Below are 22,914 nucleotides of genomic sequence, written 5' to 3' on the forward strand. Positions count from 1 at the left end.
ATGTTGTTTTTGACAAAAATTAAAGACATACAAAATGGGAAAGTATGCCCTATTCACAGGGAAAAGAAGAGACTGACAGAAGCGGTCCCTGAGAAAGGCCAGCTGGAAGCTGGCACCCAGTCACTGAATGTTGGCATCCTGGAATTTAGCATGACTTTTAAAAGAAAATGGGGTTGCTTTTTATTGGAAATGCCATGCTTTCTTTTGGCTTTATATTACATTATGAGTATTATAAATATTCTGCCCTTTTGTTTAGTGGAAATTACCAGGAGGGGAAAAATGACCAAATTGCACCTGAGAAAAATTAAAATTTTACTCTTATATCTGGCCTTAAAAACACGTACTCTCACCATTCCATTGGTTTTTTTTAAAAAAATTTTTATTGGCATATAGTTGATTTAAAATGTGTTAGTTTCAGGTGTATAGCAAAGTGAATCAGTTTTACATATACATGTATCCACTCTTTTTAAGATTCTTTTCCCTTATAGGTCACTATGGTATATTGAGTCGAGCTACCTGTGCTATACAATTGGTCTTTATTAATTATCTATTTTAAACCCATTGATTTCTTTTTAATGCTCACATAAGTGAATAAGATTAGATGACATTTTCTGTATTTTCAGTTAATCACTCGTTAAAGACATATTTGAATTTAACACATTCATTATTCTTGCTTGAGGTACAGTCTATTTGGTATGACAGAAAATAATGCCTTTCTACTATCCTTGGCTACTCAGACACGGTACATTGTTATTTTCTTGCCCTTTAGATGCTACTGGTTTCACATCTAAATAGAAGTTTAGATTGGCTAGGGAACTGGCTGCCAGCACGTTCGGTTAGGAGCCAGAATTCCAGGTCACACCTAGATCGGGTCTAGGTGACCCTCAGGTCTCCATTTGGATCTGAAGCAGTGGCAGTAGTGTTTAACGTCTGAGAGCGCAAATCATTCACAGAGGTCATTCACACAGGTCAGAGCCCTGGGTTGGGACTGAACACAGAAGGATGCAGCAGAGCCAGGAGCAGTCATTCCCTCCGCTTCCTTCTAGAAGAGGAGTGTGCCGATGAGAAAGATGAACAGGATCTGGATGGCCTCTCTCACGGGGCAGAGGAAGGCTCTGTTGGCTGAGCTTTTGTGGGTTGTGGTTAGTTTGGGGTGGGATGTGTAGAGGCTTGTGGTTGGCTTGGGGAGGCTAGTGGTTGGTATGGAGTGGTTTGTGGTTGTTTTCTGTGGGTTTGTGGTTGGTTTTGGCGGGGCCGGGGTTGGTTTGTGGGTTGGGGTCGTTATGACCTGCTTGGTTGAGACGTGCTTGACGGTCACAGTCCCTGGGGGAAAAAAAAAACAACACTGGCATCAGAACCTCTTTTTGGTGGTGAGTGGGCACTACAGAAGGGAGGCTACTGTGAGAGAGTGCTGGGACCAGAGTTCATAGGCACAATTCAGTGGCCCTTTCTCAAGGGTTGAGTGTGTGTAGAGGAGAGGGAAGCCAGGGGGTACAGAATGTCAAGGATCAAAAAATAAACACTCTGACCTTAAGGTCTATGGAAGAAGGACTTTATACTGAACTTATATAACTACCGAATTTATACTGAACTTATATAACTACCGAATTTGCTATTGAGAAAGTAGTCTGCCCTCAAATGTCCTCATGTCCTTAATATTAAATTTGATCAATCAGTACAAATATTTAATTTTTGCTAATTTCAAAGGTTGTAAGAGCTAGACACCATCCAGACCTGAGGATGGCTAACTCTGCTTTCAAGGAAGTGTAAACAAGTCCTGTCCAAACCCATGAATCCATTTTCGTGGTGTCTGAAGCACTGGTCATTCTCACGGTGATCTGACCACATGTTGGTTCTCTGAGGTTGCCTTGCAAAGAAGCAGAGAAAGCTAGGCCTATATCCCTGGGAGGCTGTCTGCTCCTGGAAAGCTGGAGCTTGGCAATGACACCTCCAATGGTCTGAGTGAACCATGGAAGGGACTATAAAGAAGGAGGAGGGAAATGCCCAGTAATTTGCTCAGACCTGTCTGCATTCTGCTCACCTGGAAGTGCCTTCCAGCTTTGTAGCATTGTCTATCTCATTTAGCATTTCCTCAGGGCAAATGTTTCTCTAGCACACCACTGAGCCAAAAGTCTGAACACAAATGCTTTCTTTTCCTTATTTTTTCAAAATCTTGATTTTATTAGTGTGGAGCTAAGGAGTTCTGGGGGGCTTTCCAGGTGGCTCAGTGATAATCAGCCTGCCAGTTCAGGAGACGCATGAGACATGGGTTCAATCTCTGGGTCAGGAAGATCCCCTGGAGTAGGAAATGGCAACCCACTCCAGTATTCTTGCCTGAAAAACTCTATGCACAGACGAGCCTGGCGGGCTATAGCCCATAGGGTCACAAAGAGTCGGACACGACTGAGGAACTGAGCACCAAGGGGTCCTGACTAGAAACAAACTTTATTTTCTTTTCCTTGTATGTATATGAGTGTTCATTTTGAAAATGTCCTGGAAAGAGAATAATATCCCAATCTTTTCACAAAGGGAAGCCACCAAAGAAACAGTTAATGTTTTTGTAAAATAGCTTGATTTGGCATGATCACTTTAACATCTGTTGTGGAAAACAGATATGTCTTTGACCACATTTGCAATGCTTGACTGACAGGAAAATGGGCAGCATACTAGATGTATTTCAGTGTTTGAGGGCTCACGAGGAAGACCTGTTGTCTGGGCATTGAGAAAGACTAATGTTTCCTGTTCTTGGCTGAAGCTTGTGTTTTAAAACTTAATTAAAAAAAAAAGATTGTATTTATAGTTTTAATGTAAGTTCAAGAAAAGTGGAGAGAAGTACAAGATGTGGAATTTGAGTCCTGGTTTTGTCGTTAGTTTCTGTGCAGCCTTTGGCAAGCTACCTATCTTTTCTGAACCTGTTTCTTGAATTCATTTTAGCTTCCCAGAGAGAGATAAGAGAGAAGGAACGGGGCAGAGAAAGGAGAGAAAGAGGGCAAGGAGCCTCGCGATGGTTTGAAGTCGAGGACGACAGCCTGGTAAAGGTAAGTGGAAATCCCTGGTTGTGTTGGAGGCCAGAGGCCACCTTGAGAACTAGTGGCATTATTGGTTTTCATTGTTATCAGCCCTTCTTTGTACAAATCCCTCTTCTCTTCCCTTAAACTCTTCAGTAGGGTCTGCTATACCTATGAAGGCTTTGTGCGAGGGGCGATTATTACGGAAATTGAGGAAGGAACATATCCCTGCAGATATGGAAAGAGCTCCTGAGGAAGCTGGAGTCTGGAGCCACAAGTGACCATGAGAATAAAAGGCCCGCTGGAACTGGCTGTCGTTTCCCACAGGGCACAGGGTTGAGTTTATCTTATGAGATCTCAAGGTGCTGAAAGACTCAGCTGGTATCTGGGTAATGCACAAGTAGACTCTTTTTTTTTTCTAGGGCACCCACAAGATTGTTTTCCAGGCTGATGGATTTCACTGCCAGATATGTAAATAGGCTGCAGAGGAACTTACCAACTTCCGGCAGTGTTATGGAATCAAGTTCAGCATTTCTCAGGGAATTGACAGTGTAGATGCTGTGGAGGGCAAACCGAGGAGAGTTAATGGTGAGGAATTCACAAGCTCAGCTCATATGGCTGCCTTCCTAGGGGACCTCAACCTCTTAGTTCCTTTTGTGCTTACATACTTTATAAGCATACCACTTTATTTACATCACTTTGCCAACAAAGGTCCGTCTAGTCAAAGCTATGGTTTTTCCAGTAGTCACATATGGATGTGAGAGTTGGGCCATAAAGAAAGCTGAGCACTGACAAATGGATGCTTTTGAACCATGGTGTTGGAGAAGACTGTTGAGAGTCCCTTGAACAGCAAGGAGATCAAGCCAGTCAATGCTAAATAGGAGATCATTCCTGAATATTCATTGGAGGGACTGGTGCTAAAGCTGAAACTCCAATACGCTGGCCACCTGATGTAAAGAACTGACTCCTTGGAAAAGACCCTGATGCTGGGAAAGATTAAGGGCAAGAGGAGAACGGGGTGACAGAGGATGGGATGGTTGGATAGCATTACTGACTCAATGGACATGAGTTTGAGCAAACTCAGGGAGATAGTGAGGGACAGGGAAGCCTGACATGCTGTAATCCATGGGGTTGCAAAGAGTCATACAGGACTTAGTGACTGAACAACAAGTTTACAGCACATCTAGCAGATCATTCAGTAGTGATCTTCTCTATATTGGCTTGACTAAGAACCTCTTACTCCAGACGAGCTCATGTCCACTCCTCTCCCCCATCTACTCCACCGCCCTGTACTCCGCACAGGCTGGTGTACAGTGCAGTCTTTGTTCAGGCCAGTCTTTCTGCTTGTAATACTAGTCCCAGGCACATCTGCCCACAGACTCAACGGTAGCCTCTATGACATTGCTTTTCCCTGTTGTCATGAACCCAGATAGGTCTGCAGCAGGGAGACTGCACAGCCTAGCTGTGTGCCTCTCCTCACACTGGAGGGCCAGCTCCTCAAGGGCCAGTTCTGTCATCGACAACGCCTGACACTTAGCATCATAGGTGGTGCTCAGAGTTTGTTAAATGATCTGTACAGCTTGGTCTGTTGTTCTAGTATCAGTGGGTCTGTTATTATATCAGGCTCTTGTCCATGAGATGGTTGGAGAGCATCACCCACTCGATGGACATGAGTTTGAGCAAATTCGGTGAGATAGTGAAGGACAGGGAAGCCTGGCGTGCTGCAGTGCATGGGGTCACAAAGAGTGAGACACGACTTGGTGACTGAACAACAACAATCTTGTCCAGGCATTAACAGTTAAAGAGAGTGCACTACATGCCAACCCCTATGCTTGATGCTATGGGGACAGTGGTGAACAGTGCAAACCTGGTTCTTACCCTGGTGGCACTTCGAGTCCCTTCAGAGAGAAAGACTTGAAACAAATAATCGACTGACGAGTAAATTGGTCACCGTTGTGACACGTGTTTGGATGAAGCAGTGGCAGTGATGAGAGTAAGTAAACTGGGAGCAGGACTTGATGTGGGGCTTCGGGGAATGCTTTCTGAGGAAGTGATGTATAAGCTCAGTCATTACTGTTGCATAGGCCCTGCCTCCCCAGTCCTCACTGTAACATTCTGCGCAGGAACTCCCTCCTGTTCCCCTTTGTGCGCTACCCAGCACAGTGGGCTTCCTCTAGCCCCGGTGCTACCTCCCTTCCCTCGTCAGCCTCACTGCACAGTAAGGCATTGTCAGACAACGTCGCATGTGCACTTCGCAAACCATCTATTGTTGCAGGAAGTGTGGAGGACTTAAGGAGGTGGGATGAAAGGAAATTCATTGCCCTCATTGGTGCTGGCTGGCTTCTAAAAGGCTGCTGTCATTGTGAGGCTGGGTGGTAGCAGCTTCCTTTGGATTCTACCCTTGCAAGTCACTCTGTGGACATAACAGTACCCCCTCCAGAGCTCCAGAGACAGCTAGGTTTGACCAGGCCCAGGGTGTGGCAGGAGAGGGTAGAGAAGCCTGATAACATGACCATCCTCACTGTCTACAAAGGCCTGGACATAGTGGACATGGCCTGATGGTCAGACTTGCCCTTTCAGTACAAAAGGGCAGTCTGAAAGTATAGGGACCTCACAACATTTGGTCCTTGATGAGAACCTGAAAACAAATCCCTTACTGGGAGTGAGAGAAATTTTCTCTTAAACTGTAATGCGAGTCCCCGGTGGCCTCACCTCAGAATCTGTGTTCATTTTGCAGGACACTAGGAAGCCAATTTTATTGTACAGTCATCACACGTTCTGCTAGCAAGCCATTTCCAAAATGCATCTATGTTTTAAAAAATGATTCTCTGTGTAGTGGTGAAACTGAGTCCCGCTAAACCTGAGATCCCCTGCTGAGTTTATGACTAACCTCTCTATCCAAAACTCTATTCTCTTTCTTATGCCGACACTTCTCCCTATTCCTATTCCCCTTAGGATTGAGTAGTATCAAAGAAAAGGGGGGACTAAAACCAAGCAGGACCTGGAGGCCCACTCTGGTACAAAACCCCCTCCATACTCCTCCACTTCTTGTTTGTCGAATAAGGCTTTAGTTTCCTAGACCCTCCTTGAGTTCCAGAGAGCAGAACCATCAGTTACTAATTAGGGAAGTGAAGAAAGGTAGAAACAAGGGAAAGACAGTCAAGAAACCATACTTCAGTGACAAAACAGACTCCTAGTTCTCTTCAAGGGATATACATAACAATATCACACGTATTTTTGCATTGTTCTTCAGAAATTAAGACCACCGCCTGCCCAGGTGGAGGATGCCAACTACATGCTGACCACAGGCACACAGACCCCAGACTGTCTGGAATCAGAAGGCTGATGATTAGGACTTCTGAAACATCACTCTGTCACCTCACTACCACTGGTGAATCAGAAGAAAGTCATGCCCCTTGCAAACTTCACCCCAGATATGGCCTTTGAAGGACCTTCCCTGAGGGCCATCAGACCAGGTCTTTCGTGCCTGAGCCACCCATTTTCCTCCCTCGGTGCCTGCAGTAAACACTATCCTTTCTTTCATCACCACCCAGTGTCAGTACATTGGCTGCATTTTGCAGCAGGCAAGTGGAGGGTTTGGTTCAATAACAGTGGGGGCTAAGAGCACCCGTCCTGCAGGCTCTTGGCTACAGGCAGCTTCTCTGCATCCTCAGTTTAGCAAGTCTCCTTCAACTGCACAGGGCTTGGCAGAGAGGGCAGTGCTAAGGTAGCCAGATGATTTCAGGATGAGTGTCTTTATTTTTAACCGTTTGCTACTGCTGCCCCCAACCCTGCCTGGCTCTGGAGTTCTGTCAGCCCCAGACTAATAGGAGTGCACTGGGTGGAAGTAGCAGGGGAATATAGAGAATTTGAAGCAAATTGGGTGCCAATGACATGAGTTCTTTCTCAATCCAAACTTAAGTCAGGTTCTAGAACCTTCTCCTACCCATCTGTGCACTTCCTTGTAAAATCCAGCTTTAACCAGACTCCTCATAAGTCAATTTAGCAAGAACCTCCCACCCTTGATATCTGATCACCCTTATTATCTGATTGAATTCCTCATCCTCTACTATCCCCAGGTGATATCTGATCACCTTGGCCTGCCTTCAGCAGGAACCCTTTTAGGTCAGTTTAGCCAGGGTCCCTCTGACAGGTTTTGATGTTTCCTCTTACAGATTTTCCATCCGCTCACCCTCTACCCTGTTTCTTGGCTATAAACTCACACTTGCCCATGTTGTATTCAGAACGGAGACTGGTTCTATACTGAGTTCTCTTTTCTCTTATTGCAATAGTCCCAAATAAAATCTGTGTTTATCCATTCATTCATTCATTCATTTTGCTTTAACTACTCTCCAGCTCTGGGTTTGTCTTTAACACCAATTTTTTTCTGTTTGTTGAGCATACCTTGTGTGTTTGTGTGTGTGTGTGTGTGTATGTGTGATGTATAAACTTTTGCAGATAAAACGTAGGACAAAGAACGGTGAGGCAGAAAAGGCGTGCAGCTACTGAATTCTTCACATCATATCTGGATTGTATTTTGAATCCTCCAAGGTCAGTATAAAACTGTACAAACCCAGTATGAAATTGTAAAAGCCCCAGAGAAAATCATTTATGGATCATTTCTTACTTTATCTTGACTGTAGTTATGTCCGTGGAATTAGGAGACATCCATTTTGCCTTGAAGAGCGTGCTGAAATTACCCTTCAAGTAGTACTCAGCTCTGCCTTCACAATGGTCGCTGGGGTTTTCCCAGGAGCCAATGACTGACTTGTTCTGGTCCCGTGCTTCCAAGACCACAGAGATAATACCATGACTCACTTGAGTTGACACTAGAAGGAATTAAGGAAACAGTCAGCTGTCTGTGCAGTGAGACGAGAGATGGGGTCATAAAATCAAAATTAAATATGAAAAAAGAAAGTTACAATTAGTATGTAAATAAAGTATGGCCCCATTTTTATCAAATAAAAAATAAGTTGAAAAAAATCTGGAAGAAAGTACATTAATATTAGCTATGAGGATTTCCTGATTGTGCAATTATAGATGATTTTTATTTTCTTCCTAGTTCTTTTTTTTGTGTTTTCCAAGTTTTCTACAGGAAAAGGTGGACAAAAGAAGACCTGTGCTCTGGTCCTGGCTTTGCTACATACCAGGGATGAGATCCTGGCTGACTTTTAACCTCTTGAGTCCTGTTCCTATCTGCGAGATGAGAGTTCTGTCCTTTGTGGGTGGGTGGGTGGCACGATAGTGAAGTGAGGGGATTGAAGCTGTAGATGTATCTGAAAAGCTCAAGTGGGCCTCCTGGGAAGTGCTTCAGGAAATAAGGGTCTGTTACTGCCTAGTCAAACAAAATCTATTTGCTGGCTCCAGAAATGCTGATGTTCTTGGTCTCTGCTGTGGAGGGTGAGGGAAGGGAGGTGGGGCTCTGAGACCCAAAGGCCCTAATCCAAGCACCTAATATCAAATAACCACTCAGGGTTCCCTGTTCCCCTCTACTCAGTGAATCTTACCTATTGACTTAGCCCAGCGTGTGCCCACAGTGGCGTGGGCTACTGATACTTGTGAATTCCACATGCTATTTTCAGCATTCCAAAGTGTATTAGGGAGGGAATTTCAAGAGAATATTTCAGTTTGTCCATTTCCTCCCTTAGAAGATCCCTTCTGAACAAGTTTCTCAATCCTAAGGGTATTATTCTCTAGGGCCCTCCCAACCACCCCAAATTCCTTCAACAGCCTCTCCTTTACAAAATAAAGAAAACTGATCATGTAGCATGATAAAAGCAGACAGTCCTGGATCTGAATCCTAGCCCTAGCATTTAGGACCAAGTCACTTCACCTCTGATCCTTGGTTTCTTTTCTGTCCATCATTCACTCCACAAATATTTATGCTTTGCATTAGGCTTGGTTCTAGGTATGAGGACAATGACATTATCTTTCATTGCGTGGAGATCATGATACTTTATCTTGAAAGGTTCTTGGGATAGTGAAGAGAGGAATGTAAAAACTTTAGTACTGGTGGGTGTTGGCTAAGTTGTCATTTTTATTCTTAGCATGAAACAGTTCTCTGTTCTGTTTGTTTTTGCCAGTTAAGGTTGCTGAGCCAGATCCCCTGGCTCTGACTTGCTCAGCCAGAACCTGATATTTGTCCTTAATACCTATGCATGGTGGTGGATGCTAATGAGCAACAGTGTCATCCAGTCATCATCAAGCCTGTCTTGGTCCTGTTGTGGAGGGTGAGGGAAGGGAGGGGGGCTCTGAGCTTGCCTTTGCCCTTCTGCTTTCTCTCTCTCTCTGGCTTACATCCTCCTTTCATCCCTCCTAGTTTTCTGTATTATTTAGATTCCTGACCTCCATGGCCCCCTCCCTTCAGACTGCCACCTGAGGACCCACACCTGTCCAAAATCTTCAAAGTGCTTTTCTTTCTAGAGCCTCTAAACATTTTTGGTTTTGTATTTCTGCTTCTGTTCTGTTGTTCCCAACACACAGCACACAGCTCTCGTGACTGTCGTAACCCCACTCACTCTGCGGATTGTACCCCTCCTCTAGGATAGCGAAGCTTCCTCTATTCTGCAGACGCACCTGGCTTGCCGGCCGCTCACCCTTGTTCATATCTGGTGCCTGCCTGGAATTTTCCTTCTTGCCTCACATCTTACCCCCACTTACTCTCCAAGATCCTGCTCTCTTTTCCTCTCATTCCTGAATCATGTACGCTTTTAACTATAGAGTTGAGGACTTAATTACATTCTGACTTGTACCAGAACTGTAGTTTCTCCTGTGGATCTGGGCAATCCAGTGCTGGGTACCTGGAAAGCACGAAGTAGCTGCTCACTGATTTTTTAAAAAGTTATGCATCCAGAGTTGCACAGTACCTTAAAGCTGAAGGTTCAGGAAAAAAGGCAAGCAAGTTAAATTTCTCTTGCCTGTCAAAGTAAAAACAGAGGCAGATGCTTACCCCGCACATTATAATGTATTATAAATGCTACTGCCTTACGAATTTCTTTGACTGATATTAAGGCAGACCCAGGGAACCTGTTCTATGATGTTGCATGAGCTGCAACTGTACCTTGAAACCTGCCAAACCATTTAACACAAACCCTGAAATTAAAAAAAAAAAATCAATATTAAAATAAGGAGAAGCACTTGGCCTGTGTGGACATTCACTTGGTCTTCCCAGAAGTCCTGGGAATCCCATGAGATCTTGTAATGACACAAGGAAATCATGGAGCCTGTTGTGTAATTCCAGGTGTGGAATCTGATACATCACATATCCAAGGGCATAGGATTTTGACTCTCAACTTAAATCATTCCTACAGTGAGTCAGTTTATCACAAAGCTTTAGCACATTTCTGGACAGAGAGGAAATCAGATGAAGTTTAGAGACATGCATGATGCATAGCAGATGTTCATGAGTCTTAGTTTCTGCTTCTGGTACCTGATGCCTCGGTAAATGCCATGTCCGTCTCATCCGACACGTTCCCTTATGGGTCGTCTTACGGATCGTCTTTTGATTCTTCTTTCTCCTGTGTTCCTACTTTCAGAAGGTTTCTCTGCCACCACCACCTCTAACTGCCCCACCCACACCCTTTGCGTCTTCACAAGATAGGTTTCTTTCTCTTCCATTTCAACAGCAAAATTCCTCACCTCATGATGTGTTTGTTATCTTAAGTCACACATCTGAGATCTCTGACCACCCAGATCCTTCCCTGTATGCAAGCTCCCACTCTTCCCTGTACACAAGCCCACACCTCCTGGGCCTCATCTTGGATCACAAGATCATCCTCCCTGCCTTGGTTAGAACAAGATCTGCTGCCTGAGGGAGTCAGACATAGGGAGCCTTGCCACAGCCGAGGCACCTAGTGACAGTCCCCAAGGGGGGAAAAAAACAGGAAAAAGGACTAGCCAGAATGAGTGTGTGGAGGCAGGCGACAGTCATTCTCCTGCTCAAGCCTGGAATCTGTGGACCGTGGGTGTGGGGACCACTCCAGTGTTCTCTGCAAAATCTGGTGAGAGTTCTAACAGAGGCAGGGTAACATGGTAGATGAGGAGGCAGACCCTGAAGCTGGACGGCCTGACTGGACAAAGCTGGACAACTCGTGGCTATGATTTAGGTTCAAATATTAGCGGTACACTCTACTAGTGACCTTGGACAAAACTGTAACTCCCCGGTGCCTCAGTTCTCATCTGTAAAATGCAGATGATACTAGCGTTTCCCCTTAGATCAGTACTCAGAACACAGGAAGATGTCTCAGCTCTCACTCCTGTAATTGAGAGCTGTACAGTGTTGTGATTAAGAGAAGGGTCTCTGAAGCTAGAAAGCTCAAGTTCAGATCCCAGATCCATCATTTAAGTGGATCTGTGACCTGAGCGATTCCCTGGCATCTCTGCCTGTTTTCTCATTTACAAACAGGGGATGACAACAGCATCTACCCAGCAGGTCACTGTGAGGGCTAAATGTATTGGTACATGTAAACAACCATATTAAATTTATTGTTATTATGAACGTTGTATTAGAGAGCACTTGCCTTGACTTGCAGGTCTGACTGATCCCCAAAGGGATGTTTATATAATAGTTCTAGGCACATCAAGGAAAAGCACTGGATTCAGAATGAAAAGACTAAGATTCAAGAGGCACTTCTGCCACTTACTAGCTGTGAGACCCTGAGCAAGTCATTTAACTTCTCTCAGCTTCATACTCCTCATTTACCGGGTGGGGCGTAACGATTTCCCTGTCTCACTCACTGGATGTTCTGCCCATGTCTCACTCACTGGATGTTCTGCCCATAGACTGAATGTGAGCAGTGTTTCCTGGAGTTGCACAGTACACAGTCATCCATGGTGGCATCGTTTTATCAAGTGGATGGGAAAAGACCACAAACTGAGGTGCAATTATTGCTTCTTAAAATAATAAAAATGCCTCCCCCCTCCCAAATACAGACAGTTTAAGTCCACTTTAAGTGAGAGAACTTGCCACAGTTGTGCTCTTGCCGCGACTTGCTTAACCTGAGTGTTGGGGCGTCTTGACTCTCGTGGCTCAGCTTCACAGAGGGGACATGCAGGAAGCGTCCCACCCAATCCACCCATTCCCACATTCTCATTCTCCCTTCTGCAGTCGACGTCCCAGCCAGGTCAAAGACACACGCTTTGTGTGTGTCATTGAGAGCAGGGATGGAGGGGTATGTCCTGCAATTCTGGCTTGATCTCCCTTCAGAGAACAAAGGAAAGCAGAGAGAACGACTTCTACTTACCTGTGTAGAGTGTGTTGCTCTTATAGATATCTGGGCTGATGTGGATTAGTGAGGATTTCTTGGTGGTGACCGACAAGAACGGCTTGCAATTGGTAGTGGAATTTGTACAGCTGGCCGGAGAACACAGAAGCCAGAGGCATAGAAGCAACCCCAGTGGCAGCAGCAGGGACCTCAGGATTGCCATGGTTTCAATCTGCTTGCAAACTGCTGAGCCCGGAACTGGGTAAAAGCGACAACTCACCTGTTTATATGCTCTGGGGCTGGATCTTCCGGGCGATGTCATACATGCAAATGTCCTGCCCACTCCTCCCTTGGGCTTCTGGAATTTGGCCCAAGATATCACCAGGAACGAATCTCTCCCAGTTTCTGTGACCCTTTACCAGTTCCAGTTTCACTCAAGAAGGGGAATGTACTGATCATGGTTTATTTTGCATCTCATTCACCTCAGCCTCTGATATGTGAAGGAAGCTATGGGAAGGAGTTAATACTGGCAAAGTGAGATTCGGAGTTGAGTAATCATAACCTACCTGGCCTGTGTAGAAACTACATTCTTCTCTGTGTAGGAAACTCAGGCATTAAAGCACTTTTTTTTTTTTAATAGAATATTACATACCCTTTCCAATACTCCTTAATCGAACACATCTTCCTGTCCCAGTTCATTTTGTGACTATCACAGAACTGGAAAGCCTGTACTTATGGATTTATATTTGTTTCTTTGGAAAGAAACACCTTTCTCCTACCTAACACTTTCCTCTATAACACAAGGAAACTACTGAAGAAAATCGGAAAATATGTTTTTTCATCTCTCTTCTCTGATTTTAATTCACTCACTGAAGGAGAGAAGAGGAAAGATGTATTCTATTGTGTGAGTAGAAGGAAAACAAAAAATGTAGACTTGAATCAAAAAGATATTTATACATGTTTCTTTGAGAGACACACTTACAAAATGGTGGAGCAAGGACCTCTGAAAAACCCCCTCCTCTAGAAAAGTGATAAGCAAAAACAAAGTCAACTTTTTCAGGACTCTAGAAATCGCCAAAACTTGCAGCAATTCGAGGAGCATTTGTCTAAGAAAAATGGCTAAATCTCGTTAAGCACAGTGAGATCATGACATTTTAACTTGTTCCCATCCCTGTTCCCATCCCTCTCACCCCACCTCTTTAGGTAGCCTTCGAAACCAACAACCTTGCAACTGTGATAGCCATGAAGGCCAGCAAACTAGCGGTCAAGAGGGAGGGGAAAGAATGGGTTTGGAGTGCTCCAAAAAGCTTCATTTTCAGAGAGTTGTCACTCTGTGACCTATTTGCAAATTGTCTGTAAAGATGGATTCTCAGAGCTTTCAGAACTTTCTCTGTGCAAACAACATTACTGTTAGGACATTTGTTGAAAATAGTCAGTGGAAAGTTTTTTTTTTAAGAAATTAATAATATTATTAATACAATTTAATTATGATGCTATGAATTTTTAAAGTACTTCATGACTTCCCAGGCATTTTCCATGTGTCACTTTATTCTTATCAAAGAGTGATGAGTAGATGATGTTCCTGTATATCTACTAAGCAATATAATCAAGTTGCAAAAACATTTTCTGAAACCCAATCTGACCATCTTTCAGCTGTATTGCTGTTAACATAAATTTTGGTGTTTTGTGCATATGTTAAGAAGATCATTGCTTGTATTTGGAACTTCATTTATTTAAATCAGATATTTCTATATTCTCTTTAACATAGACTTTATCCAAGTATTACAGAGTTTCCAAAATGGTGAACATCAGTCTGAACTAAACCTGGAAATGTCCTTTGTTCTGTGCACTGTTTATTATTTTTAAAATAAGGAACAAAATCTAGATTCCTAGCTTCTTTTGAAAAGAGGGAATATTGAGCAAAACGTTTCATTAAATACTGCTAAAGAGTTGCTGTCCCCTTGACATAAGATATTCTATTTTCAGTAACCCAGTAAACTCAGTAAAATCCTTTGTGTCTTCCTGACACAGTGTCATATGCAGAACTAAGAATAAAATATGTTGACGCTATATTACCAATTTTTTTTTATGAGCTCAGTTTTCTCTTTTGTGTTATGAGTCCTGACTACTTTAGGCTATTGATTTGTGACCTTTATTGAGTCACTTAATTCCTACTTATATGGGCTTCCCAGGCAGCACAGTGGTGAAGAATCTGCCTGCCAATGTGGAGACACGAGTTCAACCCCTGGGTCAGAAAGATCCCCTGGGAAAGGAAATGGCAACCCACTCCAGTATTCCTGCCTGGAAAATTCCATGGATAGAGGAGTCTGGTGGGCTACAGCCCCTGGGGTCACAAAGAGTTGGACACGACTGGGTGACGTGCACAACAATGCCTACTTTTGGGTTATTTACTCTGAGTTCTTATTTAAAATTCTTTATCATTGGAAAGTTTTCTAACATTGCAGCTGCCTGAGGCAGTGGTTGCAACTAACAAGGAGCTGAGCAAAAATGTAAAAGAAAAAACTGGAGAATGAGGTTTTGACTAGGGGCCTTGGCAAGCTCTGACAAATCCCTGGGAATCTGAAAGTCCACCTGCATGAACAGAGCTATGCACAGGCCCAGGAAAGATCTGAGAAAGCCCTTATCTCTCATCTGTGGCTGACCTTGAGGATCTACACGAGTAAGAAGAATGCAGCTGAGGCAGAGTTGTAAAATGCTCATCTGACCAGTGAATTCATGCTTTAAAATGCACACAGAGGAAGCTGAGAGGAAGCTGCCAAAGGCTGAGAGACTTATTGGTTCAAGATGTTTAGGAAATCTCTGTCTATTCATTAACTGACCACTAAGCTAACTGAGGGCTTCCGCTGTGGCTCAGTAATAAAGAATCTGCCTGCAAAGTAGGAGACCCAGTTTCGATCCCTGGGTTGGGAAAATTCCCTGGAGAAGGAAATGACAACTCACTCCAGTATTCTCGCCTGTGAAATCCCATGGGTAGAGGAACCTGGTGGGATACAGTCTATGGGGTTGCAAAGAGTTGGATTTATCAACTAAACAACAACCAGCTAACTGAGCAGAGACTTCAGTGGCCACACATAATAAGGAATATTGACTTTGGAGAATGAATTCAGAAAAGTTGCTAAACAGGCAGCAGCAGCAACAACAAATAATAACCAACAGTAACTACAACAAATCCTAGGAAGGAGGGGAATTGGGTGTACAGAATGGTCAATGGTCACATTATATTTTTTTAAATGTTCAATTTTCAACAAAAAATTATGAAACATACAAATGAATAAAAAGTATGTTCTGTTTATAGAAAAAAAAAAATCCCAGCCAATAGAAACCATCCTTGAAGAAGTCCAGATGTTGGATTTACTAGACAGAAATATTAATTCAATTATTATAAATATGTTCAAAGAACTAACAGAAGCCATGTTTAAAGAATAAAAGAAAAGTGTAAGAATGATGTCTCAACAAAAAAGGAATATTAGTAAAGAGATAGAAATGATAAAAAGAACCAAACAGAAAATTTGTAGTTGAAAAGTAAAACTGAAAGGAAAAATTCACTAGAAGGACTTAAGAACAGATTTTAACTGGCAGAAGAAAGTATCAATAAACTTGAAGATATTCAGTAAAGATATTCAATACATTTAAGAAAAGAAATGCAAGATTATATACTGAAAACTACAACAAGGAACTCATAAAAGCCAAAATGATCTTGAAGCAATTAACAACAATAATGTTGGAGAACTCACACTTAGCAAGTTCAAAACTATGAAGGTATTGTAATCAAGACAGTGTGGAAAGATGGTGGAGTAGAAGGACTCCACTTCTACTCACTTCCTTTCATGGGCACACAAAACTGCAACTATTTGTACAGCAACTATTGATGAGAAAGACGGGTTTCTACCAGAGAAGATCTACAAGTAAAGACGTAGAGAAGGAACCACAAGGAGACAAGTAAGAGGTGAGAAGTTGTCAAGACCCATACCCCCTGAGAAAATAATGACAATTTCAGAGGTTCTCCACAAGGAATAAGGGATCTGAGCCCCACATCAAGCTCGCCAGCCTGGGGGTCTTGAACTGGAAAAACAAGCCCTTAGAATGTTTGGCTTTGAAGGCCAGCAGAGCTTACTTTTGGGAGACCTACAGAGCTGGGGGAAATAGAGATTCCACTCTTAAAGCGTGCATACAAAATCTCACATGCTCCAGGACCCAGGGAAAGGAACCTGGATCAGACCCACCTGCTGATCTTGGAGAGTCTCCTGGAGAGGCAAGAGGAAACTGGGGCTCATCCCAGGGATATAAACACTGGCAGCAGCCATTCCTGGGAGCTTGATCTGCCACAGGACACTGGTGCTGCAAGTGTCATTTTTTTATCCTTCCTCTAGCTTATTAGTGCCAGGACTCAGCCCTACCCACCAGGCTTTTGACACCAATAATGGGACACCTCAGGCCAAGCAACTACCCGGCGTGGGGCACAGCACCACTTACCAGCAGACAGGCTGCCTTAATACCCCCAGAGCCCAGAGCCACTACTGGACAAGGCCCTTCCACTAGAAGGCGCAGGACTTGTCCCCACACTCCGGTGTACAGGCACTAGACCTGGAGCCCCCAGAGATCCCAGGGTCCAAGGGAGGACCCAAATTAATAAAATCAGATAAAAAGCAGAAGTTAAACCAACACCACAGGAATACAACGGTGCCTAAGAGACTACTAAAATAACTATAATAAAATGGACTACCTAGAATCAATAGGCAAGTTCCTAGAAACGTGCAATCTCCCAAGCCTGAACCAAGATGAAACAGGAAATATGAACAGACCAATTACAGGTAGTGATATTGAATCAGTAATAAAATAAAACTCCCAACAAACCAAAGTCCAGGACTAGATAGCTTCACAGGTGAATTCTACCAAACATTTAGAAAAGACTTACTTATCCTTCTTAAACTATTCCAAAAAATTTCAAGACAACTGCACTGAACTCATTCAACAAAGCCAGCATCACCTTGATACTGAAACCTGATAAAGATATCACAGAAAAAGAAAATTATAGGCAAATATCATGGATGAGAGCTTCCCAGGTGGTGCTAGTGGTAAAGAACATGCCTGCCAATGCAGGAGATATAAGAGACGTGGTTTGATCCCTGGGTTGGGAAGATCCCCTGGGGAAGGGCATGGGAACCCACTCCAGTATTCTTGCCTGGAGAATCCCATGGACAGAAGAGGCTGGCGGGCTATGGTCCACACGGTCACAAAGACTGAAGTGACTTAGCACACACACACACATCACGGATGATCATAGACACAAAAATCCTCAACAAAATATTAGGAAGTCAAATCATTATGTTAACAATATTAAAAGGATTATACACCTTGGTCAAGTGGGATTTATCCCAGGGAGGCAAGAATAATTTAATATCTGCACATCAGTCAATGTGATACACCACGTTAAAAATTTGAAGAATAGGGGCTGGTGGCTCAGCGGTAAGGAATCTGCCTGCCAATGCATGAGACATGGGTTTGATCCCTGGTCTGGGAAGATCTTACATGCTGCCAAGCAGCTAAGCCTGTGTGCCACAACTATTGAACCTGTGCTGTAGAGCCCAGGAGCCACAACTGCTAAGCCCTCACACCACAGCTACTGAAGCCCACGTGCACTAGAGCCCATGCTCCACAGCAGGAGAAGCCACCACAATGAGAAGCATGTGCTCTGCAACTCAAGAGTAGCCCCCGCTCACTCTAACTAGAGAAAAGCCCATGCAGCAGTGAAGACCCTGCATAGCCAGTAAATAAATGAATTTTAAAAAGACTTTGAAAGGTCCATCAACAGATGAATGGATAAGAAAGCTCCATATACAAAATGGAGTATTATTCAGCCATTAAAAAGAATACATTTGAATCAGCTCCAATGAGGTGGATGAAACTGGAGCCTATTATACAGAGTGAAGTAAGCCAGAAAGAAAAACACCAATACAGTATACTAATGCATATATATGGAATTTAGAAAGATGGTAACAATATCCCTGTATACGAGACAGCAAAAGAGACACAGATGGATAGAACAGTCTTTTGGACTCTGTGGGAGAGGGAGAGGGTGGGATGATTTGGGAGAATGGCATTGAAACATGTATAATATCATATATGAAGCTATCGCCAGTCCAGGTTCGATGCAGGATACAGGAAGCTTGGGGCTGGTGCACTGGGATGACCCAGAGGGATGGTACGGGGAGGGAGGTGGGAGGGGGGTTCAGGATGGGGAACACATGTATACCTGTGGCAGATTCATGTTGATGTGTGGCAAAGCCAATACAATATTGTAAAGTAATTAGCCTCCAATTAAAATAAATTTAAATTAAAAAATAATAATAAAAAATTAAATTAAATTAAAAAAGTAAAAGATCAGAGAATAAAAATCATATAATCATCTCAATAGATACAGAAAAAGATTTGGACAAACTTCAACATTCAATTAATCTATGACTTTTGGTCAATTAATCTATGACTTTTGGTCAATTAATCTATGACAAAGTAGGCAATAACAGACAATGGGAAAGGACAGTCTCTTCAATAAGTGGTGCTGGAAAAAATCAACTACATGTAAAAGAATGAGATTAGGATATTTTCTCATGCTGTATACAACCATAAATTCAAAATAGATTAAAGACCACAGTGTAAACCTGGAAAAGTCCTAAAAGAAAACATAGGCAAAACACTCTTTGACATAAATTGTAGCAATATTTTTTGGAATCTTTCTTTTAAGGAAAAGGAAACAAACCAAAATGTACACACACACAAAACATACATGCATAAGGGCCTATTACTCCAACATGAAAGGGAATCCAATTCTGTCATTCGCAACAACATGTACGGACCTAGAGGTTATTATATTTAGTGAAATAAGTCATACAGAGAAAGACAAAGACTGTATGTTGTCATTTATATGTGGAATCTGAACTATAAAACAAATGAACACAAATAATAAAATGAAACACACCTGAGTATTCATATTCATATTCAAAATAATACCACATTTCTATAAGCTTGGCTGTAAAATATTTGATCCAATGAGATAGCATGGGAGAGCTGTCATAGTCAACAATTCCCTGGCGCCTCCTGACTTGATGAGTTGGAGGCATTTTGCTTTCTAAGCAGAATTAGTATCCAATTGTATTAGCATTAAAGGGGCAATTCTATTATTGCAATGTCTACTATAAGCACAATTGTGTCCCCCAAAGTTTGTATGTTGAAATTCTAAGCCTCATAGGATTGTATAGGAGCTAGGGCCTTTAAGAAGACAATTAAGGTTAAATGAGGTCACAAAGGTGGAACCCTAATCCAATAGAACTGGAAGAAGAAGAGACACCAGAGCTCTCATTCTCTTCAACACTGAAAGAAGCAACCAGAGGTGGCTATCTGCAAGCCAAGAAGAGACCTCTAACCAGAACCTGAGCCTTCTCAGAAACTTGAACTTTCCAGCTTCAGGAACTGTGAGAAAATAAATTTCTGCTGTTTAAAAAAAAAAAAAAAAAAAAGAAACACACCTATAGATACAGAGAATAAACTAGTCATTATCAGTAAAGAGATCCATAGAGATAGAAAGTGGTTGTCAGGAGCCTGGCAGACAAGGAGAATGGAGAATGACTGCTAGTTGGTTTGGGGTTTCTCTTTGGGGTGATGGAATTGTTCTGGGATAGATAATGGGGATAGTCTCAAAATCTTGTGAATATACTAAACAACCACTGAATTGAATTTTATGGTATCTGAATTATGTTTCAGTAAACTCTTTTCTTTACATACTATTCTGTGTAAGCAAGTTGGGGTAGTAGAAAGAATGAGACCAAACTTTATTTATTCATCTTTTTAACAAGAGAAAAGTATACAAATTTCTGTGTTTGAAGTGACATGGGAGCCATCACAAGGAAATGAAGACATGAAGAAATGAGTAAACCCAAGTGATTTTTTTCAACTATATTGAGACATAATTGACATATGACATTGTGCAAGTGTAAAGTGTACAACAGGTACTTCCCTGGTGGCTCAGTGGATAGGAATCTGCCTGCCAGTGCACGGGATGCAGGTTTGTTCTCTTGTACGGGAATATTCCACCCGTCACAGAACAACTAAGCCCATGGGCCACGACTACGGAACCTGTGTGCCCCAGCGACTGAAGCCCACGCTCGGCAACTAGAGGGGCCACCGCAATTAGAAGCCTGAGCACCGTAATGAAGAGCCAGCCGCCCCTCTTGCTGCAACTAGGGAAAGCCCATGCAAAAGCAACGAAGACCCAGAGCAGCCAAAAATAAATAAATATTTAAAAAATTAAGTGTACAGGATACTGATAACACTTTTATCTTGCTATATGACTACTACCACAGTGTTAGCTAACACCTCCAGTAATAGGGAGATTAAAAAAAAAAATAATTTTATTCATTTTGCGGTTCGGCTGCAGTGGGTCTTCACTGCGCACGTGGGCTTACTCAGCTGTGGTGTGCAGTGCAGTGTGGTGGCTCCTCCTGCTGTGGAGCGCAGGCCGGGACACGCGGCCTTCAGTAGTTGCGGTATGTGGGCTCAGCAGTTACGGATCCCAGGCTCTACAGCACAAGCTCAACAGTTGTGGCCCGTGGACTTGCTTGCTCCACGGCATGTGGGATCCTCCTGGACCAGGGCTCAAACCTCTGTCTCGTGCTCTTGCACTTGGCGGGTGGAGTCTTTACCATGAGCCACCAGGGAAGTCCGGGAGATGTTGACTAAGGTATAAACCCGAGTGTTTTTATGGAAAGACTGAAAAGTCATGGAAAGGTGTCATAGGAAAAAGGTGAGCAAGTGTAGTAAACGGGAAGGGGAGAGACGTGCTTAGCAAGGCCAGTTCATTCAGATTCCTCTTAAGACAGAACGTTAGTGTTAGGAGAATTTTAACCTATGTGAACTTTAGTCTCCACTGCTGAAAATTGAGACATTAATACCAATTTTACGTATTTTTATGCATATTAAGTGAGAAATATATGTAAACCATTTAGGGGGGTGAGATGGGTCTGACTCACAGTAGGTGTATAACACATGTTAATTTGTTTTCTTCCTTCTTTCCTTCCTCTCTCCCTCCTTCTCTGTTTTCCTCCCTTCCTTTCCTCCATTCTTCTTTCCTTTATACCAGATTAAGGCACTGAATCTGGAGAAAAGAAAATACAGGGGTCCTGCTGTTGACAGGGAAATAAAAGTCTAATCCTCCCTATGAACTGGGGGCAGAAGACTGGGGCAATGGGGGACAACTCAGAGAAAAGCTCTGATTTAAACAGAATTCTTCCACTCATTCACTGCGATGTGGCGCTGAGCCCGAGAGGGCCTGTAGAAGTTATCAGCATTGCCTCCAGGGAGGAGGGAGCTGTCTGTTGGCTTCAGGGGCAGTTGTTGACCAAACAAAGTTGTTCTTTGATTCCAGCCAGAAATGGCTTGATTTTTCCAGAGGACTAGGGACCACAAGAAAACTAGTTTTTAAAATTATACATTTCTTTGGGCTTCCCTCTCCTCCACCATTTTCTTTGGAATTTTGGACCTTAGTTCCTGGACATGCACACATTTAAAAAGCTCCATGCTGCTAAGTCACTTCAGTCGTGTCCGACTCTGTGCGACCCCATAGACGGCAGCCCACCGGGCTCCCCCGTCCCTGGGATTCTCCAGGCAAGAACACTGGAGTGGGTTGCCATTTCCTTCTCCAATGCAGGAAAGGGAAAAGGGAAAGTTAAGTCGCTCAGTCGTGTCCAACCCTCAGGGACCTCATGGACTGCAGCCTTCCAGGCTCCTCCATCCATGGGATTTTCTAGGCAAGAGTACTGGAGTGGGGTGCCATTGCCTTCTCTGAAAAAGCTCCATAGGTGATTCTAAAAGAATGTTGTTGTTGTTGTTGTTTTTTAACTTTAACATTCATTCAAGTCACATGGAGCATTTTGCTAACATGCAGTTTCTGATTCATGGGTCTGGTGTGGAGCCTGAGACCCCTCATTTCTAGCAGGCTCCCATATAAAGCCAAACTGTTGCTTATCCATGGGCCACACCTTGAACAGCAGAGGTTTAACAGCTGATCTGCATAGAACAGATTGAATGTTACACTAACTGTTAAAGTTGAAAAAGCTGGGTTCTATGACTACTGTGCACCTCAAACTAGTCAACCTGCCTAGAGTTTATCTGCTGAAATGCTTCATGGTGTAGAAAGTGGGCACTTCAACACCTGGCTGGTCTCTCTGGAAAGGAGAGCTATCAGAGAGAGGAGAGGGCAGCTGCTCTTCTAAGGTCAGAGTCTGAGGAGAGGGTCCCTGAAATTCACCAGAAGCAACCACTGGCGACTGCAGACTGCAGGGATTATCAGCCTGAATTTCTGGGGGTTTTGATCCAGTGTCGTGGGTGTGTCAAAGGTGTTTGGGATGCAGTTTGGCCACCATGGGGGTATAAGCACAGACTTTGGAGTCAGAGGGGCCTCAGACCTCTTTGTAGCCTCGGATTGTACTTAAGTTATGAAAAAGAGCACTGTCTAAGCCACAGTTCTCTTATTCATATAGTGGAAAAAATAATACCAGCCTTGCAGGATTGTGTCAAGGTTTAAGAAATAATGCAGGTGACTGCCTGCCATGGCCAATGCTCTTTAAGTGGGGGTTCTTAGCCACTGATGGCAGGTCAGAGTGCAAATCTAAGAAAAGGGCCACCAGGGG

The 22,914-nt window shown here is 43.3% G+C and overlaps 1 protein-coding gene and 1 long non-coding RNA gene across 2 annotated transcripts in view; one reads left to right on the top strand and one right to left on the bottom strand.

Annotated features, from left to right (window-relative positions):
- Positions 1-397: 397 nt before the first annotated feature.
- PLET1 (placenta expressed transcript 1) lies at positions 398-12,454 on the bottom strand. Its single transcript, XM_019975857.2, has 4 exons — positions 12,251-12,454; positions 7,636-7,837; positions 3,505-3,566; positions 398-1,323 (listed from the first exon to the last, which is right to left on the bottom strand). The coding sequence occupies exons 1-4, from the start codon at positions 12,432-12,434 to the stop codon at positions 1,043-1,045; spliced, it is 729 nt and encodes a 242-aa protein (XP_019831416.2). The 5' UTR covers positions 12,435-12,454; the 3' UTR covers positions 398-1,042.
- LOC109569972 (uncharacterized) overlaps positions 2,935-22,914 on the top strand; it is a 197,881-nt gene continuing 177,901 nt past the window's right edge. Inside the window, exon 1 of the long non-coding RNA XR_011570821.1 lies at positions 2,935-3,038. This is a non-coding gene — a long non-coding RNA (uncharacterized lncRNA). The remainder of the gene's footprint in view (positions 3,039-22,914) is intronic.

The sequence above is a fragment of the Bos indicus genome, chromosome 15 (genome assembly GCF_029378745.1).
Source record: "Bos indicus isolate NIAB-ARS_2022 breed Sahiwal x Tharparkar chromosome 15, NIAB-ARS_B.indTharparkar_mat_pri_1.0, whole genome shotgun sequence".
In the NCBI taxonomy this organism is placed as follows: Eukaryota; Metazoa; Chordata; class Mammalia; order Artiodactyla; family Bovidae; genus Bos; species Bos indicus.